This window comes from Ambystoma mexicanum, chromosome 12 (assembly GCF_040938575.1).
Source record: "Ambystoma mexicanum isolate Mex_15411 chromosome 12, UKY_AmexF1_1, whole genome shotgun sequence".
Lineage (NCBI taxonomy): Eukaryota > Metazoa > Chordata > Amphibia > Caudata > Ambystomatidae > Ambystoma > Ambystoma mexicanum.
In genome coordinates, this window is record NC_090936.1 from 953212539 (window position 1) to 953235961 (window position 23423).

The 23423-nt window shown below is 46.0% G+C and overlaps 1 protein-coding gene across 1 annotated transcript in view; it reads left to right on the forward strand.

Moving 5' to 3' along the window:
* The window catches only part of NUAK1 (NUAK family kinase 1), a 206452-nt gene that overhangs the window by 164523 nt on the left and 18506 nt on the right, over nucleotides 1–23423 (forward strand). The window contains exon 4 of the mRNA XM_069629431.1: nucleotides 3883–3948. Coding sequence (XP_069485532.1) covers nucleotides 3883–3948 — 66 coding nt within the window. The remainder of the gene's footprint in view (nucleotides 1–3882; nucleotides 3949–23423) is intronic.

A 23423-nucleotide genomic window follows, 5' to 3' on the forward strand; every position in this document is an offset into this window, starting at 1 on the left:
ACTCAGAGGGGAACCCTAATGCCCTGAGAGCCAATTGGAACCTGAGGCATCTGTGTAATAAGTGTTGGTGTAGCCCCCATTGGCTGGCAGGAACCTTGTCTTCATTCGGGGTTCCCGCCGCACCTTCCACCATCCCCCATCCCCTTTACCGTACCCCTCTTCTCCAATTCTCCTGCCGCCCTTGGCAAAACATTTGAATAGAAATGGGGACTCTGCACCCTTGGTTGCAGAGCTTTACTTCCTCCGTTTTTGTTGACCCTCCATTTTGTCCTTCACAGAGGGGCGTGACAGTAGAAAGGTGAGGGTCAAAGCTTTGGTCCTTATAGTGATAGTGCACCTGCGGCAGGCAAACTGGGAGCTATGGCTCTGACCCTTCCTGGCCGCCCACACCTTTATCCTGATCTACTAAATCTGACTTCCAGGCCCATATCTCCCCATCCTGCCCGTGCCCATTAGGGTTCGATTAAATATGTGATGTCAGTAGGATGATACATCTTTGAGCTATTACTCAGTTGCCATCCAGTGCCACATAGATAATGTCTCTGAAACTACCTGTAGCCTAGGAGGAGGCGAGCAGGGGGGAAGGGCTGTCATGATAGCCTAGGAGGAGGCGAGCAAGGGGGAAGGGCTGTCATGATAGCCTAGGAGGAGGCGAGTAAGTGGGAAGGGCTGTCATGATAGCCTAGGAGGAGGCGAGCAAGGGGGAAGGGCTGTCATGATAGTCTAGGAGGAGGCAAGCAAGGGAGAAGGGCTGTCATATTAGCCTAGGAGGAGGCGAGTAAGTGGGAAGGGCTGTCATGATAGTCTAGGAGGAGGCGAGCAAGGGGGAAGGGCTGTCATGATAGCCTAGGAGGAGGCGAGCAAGGGGGAAAGGATGTCATGATAGCCTAGGATGAGGCGAGTAAGTGGAAGGGCTGTCATGATAGCCTAGGAGGAGGCGAGCAAGGGGGAAGGGCTGTCATTATAGCCTAGGAGGAGGCGAGCAAGTGGGAAGGGCTGTCATGATAGCCTAGGAGGAGGCGAGCAAGGGGCAATGGCTGTCATGATAGCCTAGGAGGAGGCAAGCAAGTGGGAAGGGCTGTCATGATAGCCTAGGAGGAGGCGAGCAAGGGGCAAGGGCTGTCATGATAGCTTAGGAGGAGGCGAGCAAGGGGGAAGGGCTGTCATGATAGCCTAGGAGGAGGCAAGCAAGGGGGAAGGGCTGTCAGCGAGCAAGGGGGAAGGGCTGTCATGATAGCCTAGGAGGAGGCGAGCAAGGGGCAATGGCTGTCATGATAGCCTAGGAGGAGGCGAGCAAGGGGGAAGAGCTGTCATGATAGCCTAGGAGGAGGCAAGCAAGGGGCAAGGGCTGTCATGATAGCCTAGGAGGAGGCAAGCAAGAGGGAAGGGCTGTCAGCAAGCAAGGGGCAAGGGCTGTCATGATAGCCTAGGAGGAGGCGAGCAAGGGGGAAGGGCTGCCATGATAGCCTAGGAGGAGGCAAGCAAGGGGGAAGAGCTGTCAGCGAGCAAGGGGGAAGGGCTGTCATGATAGCCTAGGAGGAGGCGAGCAAGGGGCAAGGGGCTGTCATGATATCCTAGGAGGAGGCGAGCAAGCGGGAAGGGCTGTCATGATGGCCTAGGAGGAGGCAAGCAAGGGGGAAGGGCTGTCAGGTAGCAAGGGGGAAGGGCTGTCATGATAGCCTAGGAGGAGGCGAGCAAGTGGGAAGGGCTGTCATGATAGCCTAGGAGGAGGCAAGTAAGGGAGAAGGGCTGTCATGATAGCCTAGGAGGAGGCGAGCAAGTGGGAAGGGCTGTCATGATAGCCTAGGAGGAGGCGAGCAAGGGGGAAGGGCTGTCATGATAGCCTAGGAGGAGGCGAGCAAGGGGGAAGGGCTGTCATGATAGCCTAGGAGGAGGCGAGCAAGTGGGAAGGGCTGTCATGATAGCCTAGGAGGAGGCAAGCAAGGGGGAAGGGCTGTCATGATAGCCCAGGAGGAGGCGAACAAGGGGGAAGGGCTGTCATGATAGCCTAGGAGGAGGCGAGCAAGGGGGAAGGGCTATCATGAACTTTGGTCAATTACACTTATTTTGAGCTCTTTTGTTCTGTAGTGCCCGGAGGCTAGCTAAGGGACCATGTGTTTGTCTTGAAAGCCAGACATTGCAGTGCAACACAGGTTCAAATCCTGGTCCTGCGCTTAGAGACTGGTCTCCTGTATTAAATGTTTTATAAAAGATTCTTTTTTATTTATTTGTTGTACATTTTGGTTCCTCAACAGAACCTTTTGACACATAAAATTCAAACCTTTGTTACAACTAAATGCAGTACAAAAGATACATCATTTTACAAATTGTTACAAAAAAATAGAAACTACTTCATCATAATTAGTCTGTCAATACTAAATTCATGAATTCTAAAATTGCAATGAATAAGGATATTTAATTTGTGTTTAAATACGAACCCAGAGCTGTTCTACAAACACCCCCTCCAGGTTATATACTGCCCAATTTCTCATTCCGTAGTATCCTAAGGGCTGGCGGGCACTCGCTACATAGATGTCTTGTGGTCCCTGTTATAAGAGATTAATAATTTAGATGCACACACATACACGCCTTACCCACCTTAGAAACGACGCTTCCTTCTGGTCATTCAGAAAAAAATCTAAAAACCCTACTCTTCATGACAGATCTCCCTCAGCAGCTTCATTGACCTGGATCATTGTCGGCTCCACCTGTGTATACAAATGTACACTGTGTAATGCGTAATTATATTTACTGCGCAATGTGTATACATGTAACTACGTAATGATGATGCTAAGTTCCTCAAACCAGTAACCTCCTCATAAGTTTGTATCAGCGCCTAGTTTCCTCTGGGCTTTGAGCGCTTTATAAATCAATAAGTAAATAAAATAAGTGCCATGTTTGCACCCTTTAAGTCACAATGAGGTGTGCGCTGCAAACGAATGTTCTACTTAACACATGCAAACGCCACGTTTCCAAATGAGCATGTAGCAAGCAGTCACTGCTTGTCTATATTAGCAAGCCCAGCCCGGGCGCCTTCATCTTGGCCTTCGCTCCAAGTGCGCCTTGGCACAGTTCTCCAGGCCCTTGGTTGAGTCATGCAGTGTTAAACCAGGCGGCCTTCTTCAAAACTACCGATGTTGCTCTGTGTACTCCACAGAGGGCTTGGAAAAACCCTCCGTGAGCAACACTGGCACCCCACTGGCGAGTTCCCCCTCGCTCTGCACTTCATCAGAGCGTTAGTGGCGAGACGCCGAGTGGATGAAAGGGACGCAGGCCTCGAGTCCGACCTTTGGTGAAAAGAGCTGTCTCCGAGGCCTGCAGTTCACAGGGCCCGAAAGGCACACAGGAGGGACTGGGGATTTTTTTTTTAGGGATGCTGTCATGGAACATTATTATTTTTGGCTGACCTGGAAGAACATATTGCTTTTGCCCAGTGGGGGTGAGACGGGAGTTGAAATTAAGTTCCGAAAAGACCCCCCTCCCCTGCTGTTAATGGCTTTGTAGGAGGACGGATTCCAGCCATTTATCTGCTCCTCCACACAGCACGTGACTAATACCTCTCCTGTCGCTCCTGTCGCTGGCCTTTGCGTCAAGATAAACCCGGAAGAAGCTGCAGGGACCACCCGGTCTGCTCAGCCCTCTCTTCACAAACTGGGCCTGGGGTAGCTAGGCCAGAGATGAGCGCCCCCATGAAACCTGGGCCCAGGCTGAAGTTTGCGAGGTACAAGGGCCGACACGCCATTCTTCCGAGTTCGGGAAACCGAGCACCTTTAGACAGGAGCATGATAGCACCGTTTCTTACAGTGCTTAGAAGAGAGCGAAGCACTAAATAAACACGTGATATTGGTGTTAATAACGGCAACTTCAATCCTTTGTTTTCAGAGCGGTGTCGTGCACAGGGACTTGAAGCTGGAAAACATCCTGCTCGACGAAAATGGCAACATCAAGGTATTTATGTTCAATTCTGGTGCAAAAGCACTTCTATCACAAGCAGTGCACGTGTGTTTTGTTTTTATATAGGCATGCATTATCACGTTTGAGCAAGGAAAGTGATACCTAGAAATAGATGCTTACACAGCGAAAACGGAAATATTGAAAAAGAAGGGTAATAAGAGAAATCAAAATTTAAAATAATGACTGTATTTGATGAAAATGTATGCCAGGTGTTCTTACTAGGGTACCAGAAATGAAATTTAGTATTCATTGATTAGTGAACAGAAGATCTCCTTAACTGGAACAAAACAAATGGTTGCAAACAAGCCATTAAATGTAGCTCTACACATATGATAAAAACCGAGAAAAAACGCCAATAATAAATGTGAGGGAAATGAGAAGTGAGCATTGTAGGTGAACATGGGAATAGTGCAACTGGTTCAGAGAAAAAAAGGTTAATAACACAAAAAGATGCAGCTGTTCTATTTGAAATGGAGACAGGAGATAGAAAACATGCACGCATGCGTTGGGGGAGGTTACAAGGCCCACTCCTCTCAGGGGAACCTATTCATAGGAAAGCCCACAATTACAAGCACTCTGCTAATGCACCTGAGTCAGTCTCAACAGCAAGAGGGCATGTGAATGATAAGCCTAGCACGTTTTGTCCCATGAGCTTGGAGATGAATTTACAAGCTCAGAAGAGTTCTACTACTGTGTGTCTTTGGTTTGCCTTCAATTACTTTAAAGTGGGATTAAGATGATATGGCTTCAGCCTAGCCATGTGAATGGGTGATTGGGAGCGGCTATTGTCCCTTAAGAAATCTGAACAGTTGATCATTAGAAATACGAGGGGTGCATAAAGCTGCGCGCTGGGTGAAATAATGACTATAGGGTTATCTCATTCCTTTCATTTCACTGTTTCTTTCCGTCTTCGTTGTACAATTTAAATCCCAGTTTAGAGTTTGTAGACTTATATGATATATGGGAGGTGGACAGAACAAGAAACACAGCGATGTATCTATGTCTTAGAGCTTATATCAGAATGTTCACAGCAACATTGTTCTTGTAAGGACAGGCAACAGCACTGCAATTCTTTTTCTACACACATGGTCTGCACACTCCTTAACACTTTCCCAAATAGTGCAGCACATTAGACACTGGTGCCCCCACAGAAGCATGTGGCTGCATGCACAGCATGTTACAGTGGCAGATACTTCGCCAGCAGACAGTCTTAGTGGACACATACACAAGGACCCACGAGTGAAAGCTCAAAACAAAGGCACTCTCGATTTTCATCACTTGGGGAACTCCCAACACAAGTACAGCTGCAAATGTCCATGGCTTTGCCTCGGGTCATTAGGCATTGCACTCAGGATGACATGATCAGGGATGTTTGCCTATGCTTTTCTCCCAACACCATTGACCTTCAAAGTAGTAAACACAAAGCTGCTATGAGAGAGCATGAATGTATCTGTTTTTTAATTTTTTTATCAGATTACGGGTCCTAAAGGTATAGCCAAAATACATGCCACCTTAAAGCACTGCATTTTTTGTGCAGCACGTTTTATTGAACCTGAATTACCTTGGTTGCTAGGGTCCTGGTATCCACAGAGACATGCACTACCATGAACCGACGGTCATGCAATAAGCTGCTTTTGATGGAGCAGAAACATTCTTCATGAGGCCTAATACCTCGGCTAAGTCACAGGTCAGGGTTTTTGTAGACATCTGCTTCTCTGAAGTTGCCATTACTGACAGACCATACATTCATCAATCTCTTAACAGGGTGTCTTTCAACTAAATTTAAATAAATAGAACCATGAAAATTCCAGGTTTGGAATGCATTTAGGCTGTCTTTTGTATTGTGAACACAGGCCTTTGTCCTAGGTATTCCGCGCCATTAGACTTTTTAATTTGTTGCTCACAGTGGTGGATGGTGGCGCCTGTTCTCAAGAAAACGGACACTTGCATTCCTGGTCTCCAGAAAGCTGAGCTCTGCATAAATATACAGTTTAGGGGACCCACAGTTCACAGCTTTTGTCCACAGTACACAACAGCTGCATGTCTTATTCTGTCGCAGGTAACTGAAATGTGATATTCACATTGTCTTCATAATAACACTTAATAATACATGGTTTTTGTTCATAAATATTCTAAACCGCTGATGTGATTTTTAATTAAAGTTCTGCCCATCATTTCCTTGCAGAATACTAAAATAAAAGTTGCATAGTTTATGATAGTTCCACGGCAGCATAAACGCAGCAGCTTCTATACAGTAGCTGATTTAGTTTTTCGGTAAGAAATGTGGTCCTGTTAGGGTGACTATTACTTGCATGAATTCACATTGCACATGAATTCACATTGCACTATGGAAAGAAAGCAATACATTCAATCCAATAATATATAACAGTTTACGTTTGTGACCCGCTCCTCATGGAACTTTTATATTAAATTATATTTTGTTTTGGTACTTAATTTAAGGTATGCAGAGTAGAGCCAATCCATCTCTATGCTTACTCTACTCTGTCCATATCCCTTTGGAGATGTGGACTCCAGAAATGAACACAGTGATCCAGAGGAGATTTCAGTACTTATGTGTTTAGCGGTACAACAACATCTATTCTCTGCTAGTTATTGCTCTCCCACTTCACCCTTACATTCCCCATGCTCTCACTGCAGCTTTGTTACTACTTTCTATAATCTGTGTAGTACCGTGTCTTATAATTAGATTCCCTCAAAATTCTTTTCGCTGTTTCATGTTACTTCCACAATGTTGTTTGTAAATAAAAGGTTCCCTATCTCGGTGTTCCCACAAGTCTTCTTGTCTAGGTTTTGCTCACTTCTGGTGTGCTTTTAAATACACAGTGACAGTGCTTTACCATATGTGTTGCACCTTTTACTACAATTTCTAAATATGTGGCTGTTTACCTAGGCCTCACCTTATGTTATCCATTCCTGGTGCCCAAATATTCAAAGGGACTTACAGATCAAAACCGTAACGGGCATGCATAACTCGCACGACCCAATCATGTTAATGGAGTGCTTTAAATCTCACTGAGGCTAAAAGAGTAGACTAAAAAGCTCCAGGGAGGTTGTTATGGTGGGGATGAATATTCCACTTTATGACTCCTCATGTTTTAACTCTCTCTGGATCTTACCAGCATCCGCAAATAGTTATAATTTACCACCTATATCCAAAGTCATACCAGTTGTGTAATGTGATGGCACCACACCAAAGGTTTAATTCCCAGATACTCCAAACTCCTAAAAATGGACCTCATTAACCAGACCTTGTTACCCACCTGCCAGCCAGTTTATAACCCAGCTTGCCTACTTGGCTCCCATTATAAGGTTGCTGATTAACAGTCTTCTGGGCATGCTGCTAACAAGGGCACTACTGAAATAAATCTATACAGATCACATCCACCATTTTTATTTAAGTACCAGTGAAATGTCCAAGCCGGTTAAACCCTCACCTCTGGCGTCACTGTTCTACCTGAAGGAAACGAGTTTGCATCATGGCAAGGCCAACTCAGCTCTTCAACTTATAAAACACTGGGTAATAACACTTATTATTAAATATCATACAAGTAGGAGAAGTCCACCATAAAGCACAATCTAAAGCAATATTGTCATTGATGTGTTTCCTGAATCAGTAAGGTAAGACTCAATTCGATTTTTCTCACTTGGCTTGCCCGATATGAAAACATGAATGTGATAATACTAATGTCAGGGTATCTGACTAGTCGTTCCTTTATTTGAATCCAATAATTTACCTTGCGTAGAGGTCAGACTAACTTGCCCGTCATTTCCCACCTCCAATTTAGTAGTGCTAGTGGGAAGGACAACAACCCCCTTCCTGTTCAGATCCGCCTGGAGCCCCGAAAATGGCACCAGTGTTATGTTATATGCATTTGTACAGCGCACATATGCCCAAGGGCATCATGGCGCTAAAGAAAGTGAGTAGGGCGGCACCGGAAAAGCCTAAAATAAATATGTCTTCAAAGATCAGAGGACGACAAGGTGATCCTCCATGGCTTGCAAGGCCAGAGGGAGGTCATTCCAGGCCTTTCGCAGCCATCACAGAAAATGCACGACCGCCCATGTGAGATAGTCTGATCTGAGGAACAGACAGCAAAAGAGCGGACTACGAGCACCGGGGACTAGAAGGCACATAGCGTGGGAACTTTTCCTGAATATATTCTGCTCCGAGCATGTAGAAAGCCCCGATGGACGATGCACATAGCCTTGAAGTGAATCCTATTCTCAATGGGGAGCCAATGGAGCTTCCTGAGGAGCAGAGACATATGTTCTCAGAAAGGAGAGTGCAACACCGATTTGGCAGCAGCGTTTTGAAGCAGCTGGAGCCAGTTGATAAGATAATGAGACTGCCCAAAAAGAGTTACAGTAGTCGACCGTGCTGAGCACCAGCGCGGCCACCACTGGGGCATGAAATTTGCTTGGGACAAAAGGAAGTACCTTATCAAGGGTACGTAGTTTAAAATGTCCAGATTTGCAGACAGCCGCCACTTGTTCTGTCATAGATAAAGATGACGCCATTATTACCACCAAATTTCTCAATGATGCAGAAGGCAGAGGACAGGGACCCAATGACGAGGGCCAAAACGCTGACGTCCAAAACGAGAGAGGGCTGGAAGTTCCCAGAACAAGCACCTCCATCTTACTGGCATTGAGTTTTAGCCAATTGGCCGCCATCCAGGAGCCCAGGTCCTCCAAACATCTCCTTAGCCGACCCTCAGTATCAGAACGGGTGAGGTCCAGCCGCACCAAAATCTGTGTGTCGTCAGCATAGCAATAATATCTAAACCCACGCGAAAGAATAAGAAGAAGCGGTCTAATGTACATGTTAAACAGAATGGGGGAAAGTGCGGAACCCTGAGGGTCCCCGCATGACAACAACAGAGATTGAGAACAAAAAGGGGGAAGTGATACTGACTGGGAACAATCTGCCAAAAAGGCAGAAAACCAGTCCAGTACCTGGTCAGAGATACCAGCATCAAACAGCAGGGATAAGGGGGCGGGGTGCTTTACTGTATCAAAAGCGGCAGACAGATCTAACAGTAATACAGCTCCCACCCCACCCTGATCAACCAGACGGGCAAGATCGACCATTACTGAGTTGAGAACAGAATCAGTCCCCCTCCCAGGCCGAAAACCAGACTGAAAAGGATCAAAGAACCCGGCAGATTCCAGAAAAGATGAGAGCAGGGGGACACCAGAGCCTCTAGGACCTTCATCAAAAAAGGAAAAAGAGAAATGGGACGAAAATTAGGCAACACCCCTGGGTCCAGGGATGGCTTTTTTTTTAAGAAAGGGAGCACCAGAGCATGTTTCAAAGGGCTAGGAATCACTGCTTCTTGAAATGACGCATTAATAGCGGCAGAGATCTGAGGGATCAATCACAATAATATATCATAACATCTGCTCTTGGCCAATCTCTGTGAATTTCAAGTGCCAGCTTGGTTCAAGGTCGGTTTGTACTGTCTGTGGAGCCTCCAAAAGCAAAACCCTCTGCACGTCCTAAGCTTTTCATGTCCATTGATGGCTAAATATGCTTTTGGATCCCCCAGATGGGATTATTAATACTATTTACTTTGGTCTCACAACATATAAGGTTTTGCATGTATTATGAGTACAATATGCCACAGCAATAGCACTAGTTTAGAGGACATGGTGAGTCCATGTGCACACTGCACTGGTTGTCAGTAACCAGCAGAGCCTAATTCATGAACATGTCATTAAACCGCCCTCCTTTTAAAAAGGCCTAGAGTAGGGTGCAGAAGGGGTGTGGTTTCTGCATTGGATGCTCTGGAGCTCTCCTGTGCTGCTGCTCTGCAGGGAAAGTGATCCTCTCAAGCCTTCGAAGAAAATATAAATCTGCCTCTTCCTGTCTTGTTAAAAACGTCACTCTTAAACTGTTCATACCATTGGGCGCTCTGGTACTTGTACAGCGACAAGATACCCCAGTGGGCAAATATCTGCACTTTGAAAGTGCACATAAGCATACATCCATTCATCTTAAATCAGGCAATTGTGCATTTATTGCTTGTGGCCACCACCTGGAGTTCCTTGCCCACCGGCCTTATAACCCATTGAAAATCATCCTCTTCATTTCCACAGGGCGTTCATGTTGTGGCTTTTTCCCCTCTCTGGTTTTCTCGTTTACTGACCCAGCGTAAGCCAGATAAATATTACCCTGGTGCCTGCATATGAAAATGTAAGAAACGAGAAGGTCAGATCACGTGCTACCTTTGTGTGTATAAACATTTCTTTTGATCTATACACATATAACTCTTCAAGTCTAGAGCAGCCCCTTGAAAGGGCAGGGCGAACTTTGTTAATTTAAAGAGCTGAAGTGCCTCCTGCAGGAAAGGGAATAGCCCTTTGAACGTGCAAGGACAATAATCACATTCCTTCCCCAGACCAACCTGACATGCCACATATGCTGCCTCGGCCCCTCGGGCAGGAAATTCCCAGATACCAGCGGCTGACTTCCCAGACACCAGGACACTTCCTTCTGGGGGTCTGCCCCGCCTGGACTTCCTCACTTATCATCATCCCGTGTTCTACTGAAAAGACCACGTCTCATTAAATCATTTTCCCGCGGTGGTACCACTTCTGCAGGCCGCCTGCCATGGACTGCGTATATGATCGCAAGCTTTTGCTTTCTGGGGCCCTTGTTTTCTGCAGTTATTATTCTGACCGCCGATGTGTCAGTCAGCGGAGCAGAAAGCACAGGGGGGCGGGGGGGGAGGGGGGGGATGGGTGGAGACATTGTGCATGATGTACATCCTTCAGAAAGAAACAGCTTTTTATTCCCCCATTTCTGCAATGTGGTACGATCCAGGATGGGCGGCTAAAAGTAAGGATTGGGGCCATTATTTCGCGGGTCATCATTCCGCGAGCTCTTTCCCCTATCCCGTTTTACTATTCGGAAGTGTTCGCTTGTCACTCCTCCCATTGCACAGGAAATCTCCCCTCCGAACAACCCCGCCCCCCACCCCCGACTACTGTTTCTTTTATTTATGTATTTATTTATTTATTTATTTATTTTAAGTCAGCTTGTGAAAACCATTACTGCAGAAACATTTCTACTGTAATGTTAGGCGCTCCCAATAGTAAAGTGAATAAACTCGGGATTTTGCACGTTTATCATTTAATTTGCCACCTTACGTGATCTCATAAGTGGGTCAAGGGATGCCATTGCGTCACACATACGTTATGGTGAAAGAACACCCCTGGGTGTCTAGGGAGCATTATTTGCCACAGGAGCGTGATCGCGCTCAGCACATGTATGTTTCAGATGAAGGAAATTGTCACAGATGACAAGGCACGTTCTCACTGCCATCATGAGAAAGTCGCATTCATGTAATGAGCGCCATTTATGAGCCCTGCATCTACAGGGTCCTGTTGACAATCCCAAAGAAGCTACATTCGCCTATTTGAGCACCCTAGTCCCCCTTTCGTTCAGGTGAACTGTGGATTTTTGATCACAGGGTGGGACCACTTTGGTTTTGCCATAACAAGGTCCTTGTGACAATCATTCTTTCTGGTGCGATTCGTTTCCCCAAACTGCTCTACACCACTGAGTGAAGTAGCATGCGGATTTCTCATGCGGCACGTGCCAAGATTTCACCCCGCCTCCTCTTGACAGTTGTGAGGACACCAAACTCTACATCAATGGGAAGCTTCTGTTAGTATGTGTAAATACACAACTCATCACACACACTTCACACAATATAATAAAAACACAGGTTGAAACCAGCAGAGACTCTTATTAAACACTAGGGTATGTCACACAAAGCAACAAAGTAATGGACCAACATGAAGACCACTGATGATGGAAAGCTTAATATAAGAACGGCCCCTCATAAAAGCATGTGTATACACAACCATATTAGTGTTGTGTGGGTCCCCTGTCACCAACAGGCATGCGAGTGAGCAGCCCAAACATGTGAGGCTGTCCTGGGCGCTCGACTCAACCTTCCACCCATACTCGGCCTTGCCTCTGTATCCTGGACACAGGGTTAGTGAGGGGCAGGTCGGTACAGGGCCAGGCCAGTGCATTCCTGGCTGATGCCTTCACCCCTCCACCTCTCCGTGAAAAAGAGTTCTTGCAAAAGCAGTGATCATGTTCATAAATGCCGCAGTACTTGATCTTAAAAGGTCTACTCAATATTCCTGGAACAAGTCATCACCATGCATGGATAACGGTCGGCGCCGCAAAATGTTCACGCGTTCACTCGGCTCACCTTTTGCTTTGGAGCATTCATCGCCTTTGCCCTAATACTCGGGAGCAGGTGAGAAAGATCCGTCCAGTCCAGGAGCATTGGGAAAAAGGCACCACGGGCCTTCATCCCCCCACTCTCAAATCGAAACCCTACGGCTTGCCTTCCAGCCAACCTTCAATTATGAAGGGTTGGTGGGTGAGTAATCTTTTATGCAGTAACAGGAAGTGGGACAAAGCGGGAGTGCAGCCTTAAGGGGACCAATGGCACAGATGTGTCAGGTAAAGTTGTGCTTTCAGAAGACACCCTAGTTACAGTGAGAGGTAGACTGTTGTGTTATCTTGTTGAAAGCGTGGCAACGGAGGCTAGATTAGGTAGGGGGTTAAAAACCTGCCTTTTGTTGATCATCCATAAAAACCTGCTGTGCAAAACATCCCTAATTCCTTTTTTTGCCAGTATTGATTCTTTTCTTCTTAGTGGAATTGGTGGTTTTCTTTTTTAAGTTGAATAGAATGTATTACATTGTTTATCAGGACAGGTTAATGTATGGGTACAATTATATTACTCTTACTTTAATACAATAACTCTGAATCTGCAGCCTATGAGTAAAAATGCCAATCAGACAGTTCCATAGGCCTCATGGTCCAAGTGAATTTGCCTTATTTCCATCATTATATTTTGCAACAGCGAAGCGGGGATCTGGCAATATGAGTGCTATATAAAAGTACCTCATGAAATTAAGTAGCCTCTACTCAGCTGCGTTTTTCTAGTTAATTAAGAGAGCCATGGCAAAGTGGAATCTGCATAACAGAAAGGGGTGTAGGTGGATAATGTGCAAGATTCTACCATAATGCTTAGTTATTATGTACTAGTTGGTGTATTATTCTATACTAGCATAAGTACCCGTACTCCGCATGCGTTCTGTAGACAGACATAATAACACTCTCATCAATTGTTGAAAAACAATGATCCTGTAAGTCGCTGTTCCGAGTCACTTATCGCTTGATGTGCCCTGCACCCTGAAGTAAACTGCACTGAGAATGGGCGCGTGTGGCTGGCTGACATACCCCGGAGCAAACGTGGAGGGGAGGCGAGATTTGGCATCTGCAGCATACTGGGACCTTCGGTGCGCTCTCCCCACTTGTTGCAGTGCAGTGCTTTGCAGTGCAAATATCTCATAGCGGTGTCAGCCCCCCATTGGCTTTTCCCCCCCTGTTGTGTGAGGATGACATACCTTGGTAACCAAAACCTAGGCAGTCAGTGAATGTCAGACAACAGTTTACATTTTTGGAAACACAGATCACAGTTTATTGGAGCATACAATACAAAGGTGGCAGTCCTAGCCCTAAAGCACCATGGTTCATGACCATCTATACCACAAAAAATGCCTAGCCCCCAAAAAATGGGGCAACTTCTGACTGTTCCGGTGTCCCCTTGCCGCCTCCATGCATGTCGCAAGGCACCGGACATCCACGCCAGATTGGTGCACAGAGCGCTTATCCTTCGGGCCACTGTACATGAAGGTGAGGATTCTCCAGTGTCCATAGGGATCCAGTGCCCGCCATTCTGACCTTGGCTCGGGTACGGCCATCGGGAAACCGCCCACAGTTCAAGCCGTGGCAAACTCCTTTCCGGCTAGGACTGCCCCTAACTCCGACTGTGACAGAAATGGAACAATCAGTACATAATTAAAGCCAGGAATTTCACACAATTCCCTTCACCCACTTACACCTCGATCTCCGCTGAAAACGTAAAAAATAATACAAATTGAAGCATGAAGGCATTTTTAAAACTTTTCCCCCAACGCACACCCCTCTCTATGCTACAAACTGAAACAACTATACCCCATGAAACCCGGACCTTAAAACACTGTCCTTTGCACATACTTGCACCTCGATGTCAGCTGAAAACGAAAAAGTAATACAAATTGAAAGCCGAAAATACTTTTAAACCTTTTCTTTATTCACACCTCATCCTCCGCTTAAGAATTGAAATTTGTATGCCACGAAGCAGGCAATTTAACCCACTTTCCTTCGCTCTTACTTGCCCTCGATCTCTTCTGAAAATGTAAAATGAATACAAATTGAAGTAAGCAATCATTAGAAACCCTTTTCCTTCACCCCCATTGGCACGTCGCTCTCTTGTTAAAAAAAAAAAAAGAATTGACCCATTACTGCCTGACAAAGCAAGCCAACCCTTGAAACTATTTTTCACACTGCCACTTGCCCCCTGGTCCTCCGTTCAACCTATATTCCACCTGCACCGTCTTTTCCTACCTAGATACTCACACTCTAGTTCAGCCACACTGTGCTCCCCATCCTACCATTTGGTGCGGGTGGGTGGGTAATTCGACGGAGGAGGACTGAAAGAGGCCTTGCTTCAGTCCTACTCTGTATTTTTAGGCAGTCCCTAGGGCTGGCCGGAAATGCCCACCCTGGGGACGCCTGCCCCCTAATCGTGATGTAGCTGACGGGGGAAGTGACCTGCCTGGCCATGAGGGGAGGGGAGGGGCTGACAGAGGGGCGCCCACGCTATGTGGGACGTCCCTCGAGCACCCCCTGCAGGGGCTCTAACATCCCCTGAAACAGTGCTTCCTAGGGCCTTGAAATGTGGGTCTCGAGGTCCCTGTCCTTCGAGTTTTGTTCCTGACGTTGTGTAGTCCTCCTACGACCACATTGATGTTTGGCTGATCGCAGGCAACCGTCTCATGTGTGAAGGTGCTGGAATCCAGGCAAAGGGATGGGGTGTCCAAATGTCATGCAGCCAGTATGTCCAGAGGGTTCATACAGGTAACTATGCAACATTTGGTGCAGATTGATGGAACAGTGTGGAATTATAAAATGAACAGAGATAAATATATAATGTAACTGATGGAAAAATAGTATAGGTACAACATCAGGCATTACTTCAAGGAATCTTCATTTGCGATACAACACCCATGGTGGTTGACTAACCGGTATTTCTATGGCACCTGTTCACAGTGAAATGCAACCCTTCAATAAATGCTGCCTTTTTTCTCTCTGACAAGTCGCCGGCAACTTGACTTGTCTTAGTCTCACCTGCACCAAGATCCATCGAGCAAATTATTACACCAGTGCACGTGCAGGAAGAGATGTCGGGGTCTGTCGCAGATTTCAGCATCTTGGCTTGTGATCACCCAGACTTAATGAGCGTTACTCCTATATTAGCATCGGTTTGGAGTTTTCTCAGGCGGCCATAAATGAAGGCACACAAGAATATTGACCTCTTCCACCCCTCTCACTCCTCTCTTCACCCAATGGGACTCTGTAAGCCCCAAACCACCCCTCCACCTGTCACCCGACAAAGTGGTGAACCCGTAGAGAGGTGATGGTGCACATAGAGAATTGATTTTGTCCAAGGTCTGTGCCGTGAAGGTCGGCCTCAGGGGGCCCTCCTTCAGTTCAGGAGAATGACCCCGACATTCCTTCCACGTGTACATAGATATCATTGAACTGTGATAGTAGGGAGGAGCTACACTGATTTCCATTACCCTCATTTAATGGAGACACAACTCAAGATGTCCCTCTGGCATGCAAATAGGTCTCTTATGCTGCCAAAAGGCGGCGGCGAGGAGCTCATCCCGATTTCAACCTTCTAACTGTAACAGGGACTTGAACACAGATAATATGCATGGGTGCACATAGAGAAGACATGTAAATATGCATTCAGCTGCCAATGGGCTGCATGTTACTTTTGGCACCTGGCAACTAGTTCTGGAATTGTAGCCAACAACACAGTGCATGCTGGGATTTGTTGGCCTATACCTTCTGTGGGAAAAATGAAAGTTTATGTGCTGTTATCTGAAATGTAAAGACTAATAGAATGTATCACACATGCCATGGACCAACTTGACAGCTTTTTTGATTCACCAGCTCCGAGCAATCAGATAAAGACTTTGGGCCTGATTCATGGAATTATTTGCGTGATAAAAATGGTACTTGCGTGCCAAACTGCGTTTGTCGATTCATGCAATCGAATGCTCAGGAATTTTCCAGGACTTGCGTGGAGTTTGTGCAGGCTCGAGACGTCTCTGCGAGCCGTCGAGGGACTTGTGCAAGAGTCCATGCAGAGCAAGGGTGTGGCTTGCGCACAGGGCTGGGAAGGGGGCAGAACACCAAAAATGGGGAAGTACTTGCTAAAAAGTGGGCGTTCCAAGGGACGGCCTGCAGGCCAGCCCTCACACGCCCACTATTGCACGGCACAACAAGTATTAATGGACTCGATCGTGCAACCTCTCGGGTGGGAATTGGCCATGCAAGACCTTCCTACTATCGACCACCCGAAGGCAGGCGCAAGTACACTGTGTGTAGGAATCGCAACATGGAGGAGGTGTTGCATGTGGGATATAGGGGCTAGTGTACACAACTGGGGTTCCGATCTAACTCAGGGGTGCGTTTATGCGGTTTAGCAGGGTGCAGAAATGGTTTACGGGGGTTTGCACGCAGATTTCCTGAGTAATTACCAAATAACTTTTTTATACGCATCTTGTCGGGGTGCTGGATACAGTTATGGGGGACCCCACGCAGGGTCCCTGGGATGCAGGCCTGCTTGTGGGGGTCCCCACTCACTGTTTGAAGGGTGCATGTATTCGCGCCCGCGGGAGCGCACAAAGGTAGCTGTTCTGGCTGTTAATGCTTTGCATGTGGGCGTTCCGGCCGTGACTTGCGATTACGGAAACTTTGCACAGTAAATTCCATGAATTTGCGGGACGCGCTTTTTTCATTCTGCGTGCAGAGTCGCGCAGTGTCCTTCTCGGCGTCCGACCCCTGCAGTATTTCTATGCACATTTCCATGAATTGGGCCCTTTGTACTTAGAGATGCTCATCAATGATATGCAGGCTGTTGGCCATGTTTTGAGAATAGCAAAGCTGGGACGAGGTAAACCGTTATGGACTCAATCGAAGTAAGCAGAGTGAGGGTACACATGCAGAAATTAGCAAAAGACTCTAAACAAATCATTTATAAACATTAAAGTACTATCAATTATCACATTTATTTCAAAATTCCCTCTATGTCCTTGCTCTTCCATATCTTTCTTCCTTAATCTCCCTCTCCTCACCTACTCGTCCACTTTGTTCCCATTCTATCTTCCTCTTAACTGTCCCCCAAGCTCCTTGTGCCCCAGTTTCCATTCTTTTGCTCTCTTGGCCCCTAAGATTTGGGACTCCTCTCTTTGCGTTCCACGTCATCCCCGCCCCTCTTCAAATCTTGCCTAAAAACCCATATTCTATCCCACTGACCTGTTGTTTTTCTGGCATTTTCCCATGTTTTGTACCGTTGTTGCTATGTTCAGCGCTTCGGAGTTAAACGCTGTAAAATTCAATAAAATACAAATACAAAGTGTTTTTGAATCCTGGGATAGGGTTAAGCAGGATTTGTGGGACTGGAGGATATGGGTTGGGAAGGAGCGCCCCTACCCCGTTTGAAGGACTATGGTTTATTGGGTTGAAGATTGGAGCTGGAGGGCGGGTGGGGTTAGATCGTTAGGGGTGGTAGTGTAATGACGCATTCTTCTCATATCATTCACTTTGCAGTAATGTTGAATGCACACTTCATTGGAGATGATAGTGTATAGAAATGGAGAAACAGTCATTAACATTTACTGTTCGTGCTCTGCTGACAGACACGTTGCTTACATCGGGTACTGGGCCTGGCCCTCAGTTAACCAATCTTTCCAATTTAATCAAGCCGCAACCAATCCAGACTTTGGGACACCTTTCAGTTGTCTTCACAGTTTAATGTGCGAATTTTTAACACATGCCGTGGAAATGCTTTTGAAGTCTGTTGCATGACTTTCCTTGGGTTGGGTTGAACTCCTGTCTCCTCGCAGGGGCTGGGGGGGAGTGAGTCTTAAGGTGGTCCACGACTGGTGACTTGGCCGTAATGGATTCAGAATAAAACGCATTGCTTGCGCTTCCTTTGTGAGGGGGCGACAGCATGTCGACTGGTAAGGCTCCTGTAATCCCAAGAGACCGGTCCAGTACTTGGGAGCAACAGTCAATGGAGGTCAGCGGGCCTTGCGCGCCGCCTCACCCGCCCATCTCAGGATCCTTTCAGATAAGTTTTAGAGGGCAGATGTGTGTGCGTCCATGCTGACTTTGTAGCCAAATCGTTGCACAGTGTTAACGTGTACCTCAGTATAAAGTGGGAGAACGAGGACTGGCTTTTTTGATTTCTCGAATCTTTTCTTTGGTTCACTATTTATAAAAGAGAACACGTTTAATGTAGATTGCCCTTTCGTGCTCGTCTCCTATGGCATGGCTGATCTAATGCCGTGGCCATGGGCCGATTCCTCTGCAGCCCCCTGAACTGCAGCAGGGCCCCAGATTACCTCCGTTCCTACGAATGTGTCTAGCAGGTAGCAATTTCAGAGGGGACCCACACGTCTTTGACCACTGAACCTAACAGTGTTTCCGGGGGCAAAACAATGAAGTCAATCCCAGTCTGCGTGGAAGTACAACTTTTTTGTATGATAGCTTTGTGAGGAAGAAACATCATGTTTACACCAAATTCCAAAAAGTTATGCTTGTTTTGGGAGGATACCTCAGGAGCAACGTGCTTGCCTTGGAAGCAAGACAAGACGGAGCAGCACAGGTTCGATCCCCAGTCTGTGCTTAGAAACCTCTGGGTATTAAGTCCGTTATAAATAACCTATCATATCATATCATATCATGGTGAACCGGGAACATGACAAAAAATGATAAGCTATTAAAAACTATGGAAGCACTTGATGGCCTGGTTGAAGGTTGATTCTTAGCACAAGCCTAGGAAATAGAACTTGTTTGCTTAGGTATTTGATGTATCACACTGCTTTACATACAACACTTACTGCAGCTGTGGCTTCCAAGTAAGAGACAGAGCAGATTTCTTGAAAATGAATGTAAGTTCCTTATGCAAAGAGGAACAGGTGGGTCTTCAGAGCACGTCTGTACTTCATACGGTCATATTTCGGCTTTACATGTACTGGGAGCCAGTTCCAGAAATAGAAGACTTTATGCTGGAAACATCGTGCAGAATGTGCCCTCGCCAGTAGCCATTGGCTTGTGATACTGGATTCTTGGCAAGTAAATAATGCTATGCTGTGTGCATGTATAGAATTGAGGCAGTGAGTGACTTTTTATGGCCAGCTGGTAGCCTGCACCTTGACCTTTTGCCCCCTGGTGGAAAGATATAACCATATAACGAGTGTGTTTTGATTGGTGCTGGGCCATCATGGCGCGGGAGGGTGTCCTTAAATGTTTGGTTGGCTGCAGGTTATTGGAAACTTGAACATGTAGTTTGGAGTTTGACTGTGGGAGGCTTTATGAATCTTGAAATCTATTTGGTGTGTAACAGGTGTCGAAGCTTCAGAGCTTCTGGCAATGTGATCTTGTCTTCTCAGACCATAAATGGACTCTGAAAGCACATTTCTGGACCATTTCCAGAGTTTGGCTAGGAGTCATATGCAGATTCCATAGTAGCAACTAAGAACACCAGATTCTGTACGTAGAACCGTATGGTGCCTGCGATCAGGTTGAGAGGAGTTACCGAAATTAGGATGTGATGGGAAGTGGTTGACCATCAGTGCTTAACTTGTAAGAAAATAAGTACCAGGGCCAAATATTTTCTAGCACGCCTGTTACACATTGGATAAATAGCGCTGCCCAGCTGGGTCATCAATTTCATGAATAACAATGAGTTAGCTCGTGCAGAACTGGTCAGTGCACACTGCAGGGCTCGAAATGAAGGTTTAATGAGCAGGAACTAAATCCAGCTCCTGTGTGTCGGGGATCACCCGGTAAGCAGGAGCTACGGTTAGGTAACCAGGAGCGGGTACACAGTGCCCCACAAATATAACTTCCACATGAGATGCAAAGTAACATTTTGGCTATTATGTATGCTCCATTATGTTTAAATGTGTCCTAGTTCTTTTTTTAACATTTTTAAACACTCACACTAATGTCACATATGCATGTCTGTATGGCACCACTTGGACTGGGGAGCCAATCATCATTCCTGGTAGCTGTTGATTCCAAGGTATCCAGACTCTCCTAGGGTAGAGGTAGGAGCTAAATAGCTCCCAGCAATTTCGAACCTTACACTGTTGTTGTTATATAACTGTGACTGACTGCCAGTTAAAATAATACAGTTGCCAAAACACCACAGCATAATCAAGCTGGAATCGGCAATAAGTGCAGGGTCTCAGAAATAAGTGTTAGGGCTGAGCCCTGTCAAGCTCCTCATCCTCCCACACAAATTAAGCACTGTGATCGTGCAATCCTAGCAGTGTTACAGAGCATACTGTATTGTTGGTTTTACGTGTTGACATTATCACACTCGTTTACAGTTGGCATTGAAGCCTATTTACTGTTCAAGGCACAGGGTGATGAAATGTTTTGCCCAGAGGATACTTTTTTTTGTTCAAGTGCTTGACCTTGGATTAGAACCCAGTCTCCAAGTTCCAGGGCCAGCAACTTAGCCGCTAGTCAAAGTATCTTCCCAACGTAAGATGTTTCATTCAGCCCAAAAATGATATCATATTTCCATACTAATAATGCTCATTTGAGGTCCTTAGCATCGCACCATCATGTGATGCTAGGTTTGCCGCCTGCCTAGGTGTGACCAGAATATATTCAGGCTTGTGCAGACCTCCTCAATGAATAGGCACCGATGGTCCCTCATAGATAGAGAGGCGGCTTTTGGGCCTCTATCGTGTGTTTCTGTCTGGAAAAAGCTTAATTCTATTGTTCGGTTCTTGCATAAAAATGACATGATTAGCCTTTGTTCCCTTCCAATGGCCAGGGTGAGTTTTTCAATTCATTTCAATAAATGTAAAGGTGTAATTAATTTCTTTTTTTCACCAAAAACAAATTAAAAAAAATAAAACATTTTTAAAAAGTTTTATTCGAATAATGTCTTCTTTTTGTGGGCAACACTCCAATTGTCAGTTTCATTTTCTCAGTAGGGAAATACGCTCTGATTAAAGTGTGATAGAGATAGGAGCAAAGAGTTGGTTATGGCTTGTGACATAATTAAATGGTAATAAACAAGTAAATAAACAAGTTATTTTCTTCTGCCATTCCAGTTACACACATAATTGTGTACATTCCTTATCTTAAAGTATAATACTTGTAGCTTCAGTTAGGAATTCTGACCACTGTCCAGATTGCTAAAGACAAGGGACGTGTAGGGTGACCAGATTTCCAAAACAAAAAACCGGGACGATCAACAACATAGAAGAGGGACTACCCCATCGCAGCCCACCAATTACTGCCCCTCCCCAACACGCCCCCACAACCACCACCTAATCATATTTCCAGCACTTCTCCTTTCTATAAACTGTTATTGATCTCATTTGTGCAGTTTTGCCTGTGAATCTTGGCATGTTAATTCAAAACAAGCGTTTGCTCTAATTGATATTACATGGCTTGCTGTACAACCATTTCCAAGCCAGTCTCTGTGGCACAGTCAGCAAGTGTTTTGACTTGAACCTGAAAGGTCTGGGGTCCGTCTCAATCCTCCAACTTCAAATTTTGAAAGTGTTGTAAAAAATAATTACAATTTGAATTACCATAACCACGCAAACCCCGGACAGGGTTTCTAAAATGAAAAAACTCCTGGAACCCCAGGACAGAGGGTGATTTCCCCGGACTGTCCCAGGAAAACCGGGACGTCTGGTCTCCCTAGGGACGGGGCGTGTTCAGCACACAAAGGAGTAGTCTTGAGCGGGAAAGGAAGTAGACGCTTGAAATTATTGTACTCATTAAACCATCTCCATGCACCCATTGGTCATCCGATACATCACCATCAAATCAATACCGGCTTTTCCGACTCCGTCTATCTACATGCATACACGGCACACACACAGGCTCTGAAGTAACTGCAGCCTGATTCACAAAGCCTTTTCCAATTCCATTGTATAAGGCTTTATGAAGCGGGCACAAAATGTTTCATACATAATAAAAGCAATAACTGAATGTCATAGTATTATTTTTTATGGTAACCAATTAAGTATACCTGCCTGTTTGTGACCACAATCAGCAGAGTATGCAGACCACATTGTATTTCAGAGGTTCGAATTCAAGATCCTGTTGCTCGACTTTTGGAAAGTTCTCTTGAATCCCTGCTTTGGCTTCCCTTGAGTGCCGGGAGCATGAAGTAACCTTGACTCCTATTAATCTTGTTTCTCTGTATATGACAGCTTTAATGAGAACTGCTGATAAGCATCAGTCTGCGAGGATGGGAGTGGACTGCTACATAAATACACGCTTTTCCTGAATGGACCAAATGAAAACATGGCCGCTCAGGCCCGGGGTTCCTTCTCTCAAGTCCAAGGGCCGTCTTTTATTTCAGTGCATTCCTCGGCATAAAGGAAATGTGTTTTCTTAAGGGAAACATACAGTACTAGGTCAGCCCCATGCTCCCAGCAACAGCACCCGCCTCCTTAATGAAGCGAAGGGGCCAACCTTTAAACTTTTAACACTGGCATTGGTCCATTCTGCTCGAATGATTGACAAGGCACACTTCTCAAGGCTTAAGGGCGACTTCCTGCACGCAAGGTCGGGTGTCTTGATAAGGAAATGGAATTCCACGCAATTAAAGGAAACGCGAGCTCTGCCAATCGGGCTTCAATCTCTGCGATTGTGCACTGGCGCGCTCTTGCATTTCAGCCACATTCCATTTGCTCAGAGATGATTTCATTGTGAGGCGCGAGCTGGAGCTGGGAGGGCTCTGAATGGAAGGCTCGGAAGCCGCTGAAAGACCTGCGGATAAGGTTTCAGACCAAATACTTCTCGGGTTGAAATGATTTGTATTGCATATATTTCCAAGTATTATTAAACATGTTCAGGTACATCACATTAGACACAAGCAGCGACGTGCAGAAGCGTTGACATTTTAGATATTTCTTTCAGTGACACTAGCCAGGGCAAGGCTTGGCCAGTTAGTTGCCCAGGGTGCCACCAGCAATGGAACCTCAGAATGACCTACACATAGCCACTGTCGGCCACGGAAGGAATTGGGCCGCAACGAGGCAGAGCTGTGTTCCTGCAAAAATTGTCTTGCCTGAGTGCCGTTCTGTGTAGACTCATGACCCAAACAGCGAGATAGCGAGTTCCCCCAGTAAATGGTGCCTATTTACAGCATTCTGGTGACCTGTGTGCTGACAGTAGTGGTAAAATGTCACTCGGCCTGTGGCACAAAAGCCCTTTCTTCAGGCCTGGCTTCGTACTTGCTATTTAC